This window comes from Alligator mississippiensis, chromosome 2, assembly GCF_030867095.1.
Source record: "Alligator mississippiensis isolate rAllMis1 chromosome 2, rAllMis1, whole genome shotgun sequence".
Taxonomy (NCBI): Eukaryota; Metazoa; Chordata; order Crocodylia; family Alligatoridae; genus Alligator; species Alligator mississippiensis.
The window spans coordinates 218,030,728-218,036,727 of NC_081825.1; the positions used below are offsets into that span (position 1 = coordinate 218,030,728).

The following is a 6,000-nucleotide window of genomic DNA, read 5'->3' on the forward strand; positions in this document are numbered from 1 at the left end:
AGCCAAGGCCCTTACTTCCTTGAAGACAAAAGAAGTCTAAATTATTTGTAAAAGGTCATTGCAACTGTTCCAGACAATCTCAACTAACACTTTTTTTTTTCTTCAGGACATTTTAATTTTATTTTTAATACTAGCTGAAAGGTTTTCAAGTTGGGTGAGACATGATCCTTTACAAGCCAAAAGGAAAGGGAGTAAAGTTATTGTAAAATATTAAGTAAGCCTTTAATTTTCACATTTCAAGTGCCTTCATTATTTTTTACTTCTTTTTTTAGTATCTTTAATTTTTTAAAAAGATTAAGGAATTTTAAATGGCAGTTGCTGCCATTGGACTATGCAGGCTGGGGTCTCTGGTCTTGGAACTCTGAACTGTATTTAACTGCTTAATGTTGTGCAGTGACAGCATTATAGTAATACCCTTTCCTCGCTAGGCCCCTTTAATCCCATTGAAATTAACACAACTATTCTAACCAAATCAGAGTTCCACTATGCAGGTTATGAAATAGCTTCTTATAAAATGAGGCAAGGATTTGGGTAGATGGTATCTTTTATTGCACCAGTTACATTGCTACAACTCTATTCTAACATTTTGAATGAACTGTTGTTTTCTATTTTCATTTTCTTAGGCCTTAGCAAAGAAAGCAAGAGATGGAAAATTGTTACCTGAAGAATACCAGGGAGGATCTTTTAGGTAAAAGTCTTTATCAGTATTTTGTAGGTACGGTATGGGCTTGGGACTGTCTTGCACTCAGATATTCTGTTGTGAGTGAACACATTATCTTGTAGAATCAGCCAGTATACGTGTGAAAATGCATTATGTGATTATGAGAAAAGATACAGGAATTCAAGAGTATGAGCTAGTCTGCGTTCTGTGTCAGGAGAGAAACTTCTTTAACAAGATTTCTGGACATGTCTGTCTGCCTCCATTTCACTTCCTGTTGCAGCTCTGACTCTGGTTGAGGCAGCCAGAGCAGAGAGCATGGCTCCATGCCTCCTGCCCCAGGCCAGAGCAGGGCCCTAGCCAGAGCCAGGGATGGAAGGGGAAGGCATGTAACAGTGATGGCATGGGAGGGAGCAGGCTTTAAAGGGGGAGCAGGGAGGATGGAAGGCAACTTGGAGGGGGTAGGTGCCAGGAGGGGCTGGCATCAGGGGACTCAGGCAGGTGGAGGGGGCAGGAGAGGGGGCAAGTGGCAGGGGGAATCAAGTGGGGGTAGGTGCTAGAAGGCCCAGGTGCTGAGGCAGGGCAGGCAGGTGGGGGAAAAGTGGCAGGGGTGCAGGGCCATGAGGGGGACGGGCAACATGGGAGAGCAAGTGATGTGGGGAGGTGTGGGGGCAGGGGTCAGGCCATTTGACTTTCCCTCTGCCTGCCCTACTTACTACCTGCCCTCCTGCAGCCATTTCCCTGCTGCAGCCATGGGAGGGATGAATTTAAGATGACCCTCCAATAATTAGATTCTAGAAATAGAAAATTATAACACATGTAAATACACATTTTCCATGTCTAGCATCTAATTGTTGTGAGGTTGTCTTAAATTCAGAGTTATTCTGAATTTGTGCAAATGCAGTATGTAAGTCCATATGTAGTAGAGGCTGTTTTCTTCTACATTACATTTTGTAGTTATGAAAACCCAGTATCAAATGTTTGCTTTGTAAGGTAAATTGCAACCTTTTAAATAAGAAATGTCCATCTCCTTTTATTGCAAAGACCTCACATGTGCTCTTGCCTAATTGAATCCTGCATTGCAGAAAAAAGCTGGAAAGCTAACTGTCTTAGCGCGCACGTCGATCTGTGAGCTGTGCATTTTAAAGCCTATATCAGACCATTTATGTCCTTTTTCTTTAAAATGAACACTACAAAAAGAGGAAATGAAATACAGAAAAATTAAATAAATGGCATGGGCTAAATGCCAACATTTAAATGCATTGACACAGTTGCACAGTTAAAATCATAAATGTTCAGGCAGTTTCGTAGTTAAATTTATATTAGCAGTATTAACCTGACTTCATCTTATCCAATTCTTTTTTTTTCTGGTGAAATGTGCATCTCAATATATTACATTTTATGACCAATAGTACCATTAAACACAGTAGCTAACACTGCTATGGAAATCTTAACTTCTGACTACTTGCAATTTTTTTTTTATTAACTGTGCAGAGTTTTAATGGCATTGACACAAATCTGGATTTATAATGAACAATTGGTGACTATGTTTTGGGACGCTAGCAATAAAGACACTCTAGCAATAAAGATCTTTCACAAAAATAAAGCTGTTAATATGGGAAGCATAATTGGACTACAACTGCCTAGAGTACAGAACAATTTCTTTTACATGGCATTTTCAAGCTGAAGTATCTGTCAAAAGAAAATCTCTCTTAGATGGTCATAAGTATTTCAGCAGAAAAAAGATGTAGTGGGAATCCAGCAGTGGAGGAATAGATGTCCTACTTAACAGTAATGGCTTCAGTGGGAAGAAAAGAAAAAACAATAGCATTCAGATTGTAAAAGAAGTGTGGTAAACTTATGATCTGTTCTAGCATCTCCATATATATATATATATGTTTTATGTGAAGAGCTTGTATAATCCTTTGTCTACCACCCCGTCCTCCTCAGAGGTGACCATACCCGTAGGAAAAAGAGGGTAGAACTTATAGTTTACTTGTGCCTTGGTAATGATTAGCTGCTGTAATTACACGGTTTCATCATCAGTAGCCTTTGTAACTGACAGCTGTTTCAGTTTATATTCACGAGCAGACTGATATATGGGTGACCTAAGATTAGGAGAAAACAAAAATGACTTGAGCTGTTCCATCCCTGACCAGCACTCTGCACTAATCAGCTGTAGAGAAGGCTGAAGGAGAAATGTTCTTTTGCATTCAGGGAACAATAACTGGTCTTCTTCCTCCTTTACTATATGTCTCTCGTCTTCGTTCCTTTTCCTATGCTCAGAATACTGTACATTTGAGAAATGATATACTGTATTTCCTTGCATACCACATGCCCCAAGATGCACAGCTGATTTTTGAAAAATAGAATGAAGAAAACAAGATCTTTCCTTAAAAATATCAATACTTAAAAATGTTCACAGGGAAAATGCAGGCAGCTGCAGTGGAGAGGGGAGCAAAAATCTGTGGCTGCTCTATTAACTCCCTTGCTGCAGGGGGCTGCAGGCGCTGTTGGATGAGCCAAATTGCCTGGCTGCTCTGCTCAAGCTGCAGCCAGGGCCTGATCCTAGTCAGCAGCACCTGCAGAGTCGTTTGAGGGTCCATTCAACCTGAGAAGAGGGGCCAGACAGTTTGGCTGCAGCAGGATTGGGCCCTCAATTGATTCCACAAGTGATGCTGACTGCCCGCCTGGCTTGAGAAGAGAAGAGGGGTTGGGCAGTTTGACTCAACCAGCAGCATCAGTCGAAGGCCTGATCTTGCTGGAGCTGAACTACCTAGCCCCTGCAGTGGAGCTCGGTAGGCCCTCATCTGATTTGGCAGGTGCTGCAGGCTGCCCACCCAGCATGAGAAGAGGGTTTGGGCAGTTCAGCTTCAGCAGGATCAAGCCCTTTGCTCCCTGGGTATACTTGTTTAAGATGCAAATCCAAATTCCATAGGAAAAATGGTGTATGTTGTATTTGAGTAAATATGGTAGCGTGGGTCTATTAGAACTCTGCTGTAATTCAGGGACTGGATTCAAAGAGGATGGTTTTGTATTGCATCTTTCCTGCAGCAGCTAGCCTCTTGTCCATCAGCTGGGAGTCGCTTATAGGAGACAGCAGGTAGACAAGTCCAAAGGATCAATTTAATTGGAGCTAGAGCCTCACTTCTGGAAGCTGCAGTCAGTATGTGCCGATTAGGCATTTTTATAGATGCCTTCAACAACACTTCCTGTTCAGATAGTATCTCCCATTTTTTGCACGGTGTCAATCTCCCCAGAGCAATTTGAAGCTGTTAACGCAAACTCCTTAGTAGTAAACTTTCCACAGACACCTATATCTCAACTCTGCAGCAGTGCAAGGGTATCTTTATATGAATAAATGAGGCATATACCTAAACCACTTAAAAAAAATCAATATATTTTATGATATGACAGGTTTAATGCTGCCCTTACCTGAAGCAGCCCTGTTGACATTGGGATTCAAAGGGGTCAGAAGTTTGACAGAACTTCACCCAAGAACTTATGCTATGGATTGCTTTTGCTTTTCGGGAGCATATAGATTTTGATACCCATATGTGACTTTTTTTTTTCCTTTAGCATTTCCAATCTGGGCATGTTTGGCATCAGCGGTTTCATTGCTGTCATAAACCCTCCTCAGGCCTGCATTTTAGCTGTGGGACGAGCACGGCCTGAACTCAAGATTGTTGAGGATGAAGAAGGGAATGAGAAGCTTCAGCAGCATCAGCTCATGACAATGACACTGTCGAGTGATGGTCGGGTAGTAGATGATGAACTGGCTTCAAAGTTCCTGGAGGCCTTGAAAGCAAACATGGAGAATCCAATGCGACTTGCCTTGTGTTAAAATGAATAATAAATCAGTTTCTGCCTTGCCAAAATATGGAGCAAAGTTACCAAAAAAAAAAAAAAAATTACAGTTCATTAGGAAATAAATAGTTAATGTGAGATGGACAAATAAAATATTTAATTTATTTGAATTAACTTGAAAGACTCTTCAGAACCCTCTTTTTGACCATTTCCAGCTCTCAAGTTTTATACAAAAGCTGAAATACTTTAAAGAAATATAGAAATAATGTTAACATATTAAAGTTCTTTAAATGTTTAATATCAACTGCACAAGATATTTAACTGTACAGGTTACTGTTTAGTCAAAGAAAATAGCTTGGGACTGTTATAGGGAGGTTAGTGTAAGAATATTGTGTGAAATGTAAAGGGGAATGTGACAGTGCTTGTTTAAGGATTTGCTGTCCTTTCACAGTGAGAAAATAAAAAGCATCACTGTGTGAAATGTCCCTGTAAATTCTAATCAGCATTAAGTTGGTCAAACTATCCATTTCAGCAGTATGTCTTAGCTTCTTTATATGCAAAGAAATCTATAGCTAAAAGCTGCTGTCAGAGTTGGATTGTGTCAACTTCAAGTTCTCAGATTTTGTTGAAAATCTTAACAAAATTCTATGAGACAGAATAAGTTGCTTTGGTCTGTTAACATGGTGGAATAGAAGTTACTTTTGGTTTGGTTTACATTACAGAATTTACTGTACTCTTCTTCCATCGTACTCTGAGCTTTCCCTGATCGGGCAGGAAAGAAATGGTGCTGGGTAAAGACCAAATCACATGAAGAATATAAATATTGATATTCAAAATAAAATAATAAATAGCCTACCTGATGCCACAGCTAGATTTGAAAATATGCATACTTGTATATTAAATAAAAACATGTTTGAATTGTGCATGTGTGTGTGTTCTATACCATTTTAAGATTTCTATTTGTCTCCTCCATCTCTTGTGAGGTACTAGCAAACATGCTGCTTACCAGAAATAAAATCCTGACCTCATTGAAGTCACCTGAAGCATTGTTGTTAACTTCAAAGTTGCCAGGATTTTAATCCATATATTTTTATTAATTGTAAATCTTGTCTGTAATAAATTGTAAATTATTTATTAAGTAAAAATGAATTGTGGGATTCATTAAATAATTTAGAAGTTGCCCCATGTCACAAAGCTTGCTTCAGTGTCACAGATTCTAATAATGCTTTTTCAACTGTTTCATGGCATATTAACTGCTAGGTAACTTAAAATCAAAATGCTTTGCAAACCGAATATCTTGTTTAAAAGTTGCTTTTATCTCTCTCACATGTAGGTACCAATCTCTTAGTAAAGCTGCTCTTTGACTGAAGGGAATAAATGTTTAATTACAAAACATATTTCATAATTAGATGAATATTAAGTTATGTTAGAAGATGAGGTCAATAGCCATATATTTGCATTAGCATAATGACAACTCGATGGCAGCAATTTTCAACCAGTTAGATTCAAAGCACCCCTTGGAAAATGCCAGGTCT

At 39.2% G+C, this 6,000-nt stretch overlaps 1 protein-coding gene across 1 annotated transcript in view; it reads left to right on the forward strand.

Annotated features, from left to right (window-relative positions):
• PDHX (pyruvate dehydrogenase complex component X) overlaps positions 1-5,388 on the forward strand; it is a 114,738-nt gene extending 109,350 nt beyond the window's left edge. Inside the window, exons 10-11 of the mRNA XM_006257993.4 lie at positions 624-688; positions 4,238-5,388. Of these exons, the coding sequence (XP_006258055.3) occupies positions 624-688; positions 4,238-4,502 (330 nt within the window). The 3' untranslated portion in view covers positions 4,503-5,388. The remainder of the gene's footprint in view (positions 1-623; positions 689-4,237) is intronic.
• The last annotated feature ends 612 nt before the right edge of the window (positions 5,389-6,000 follow it).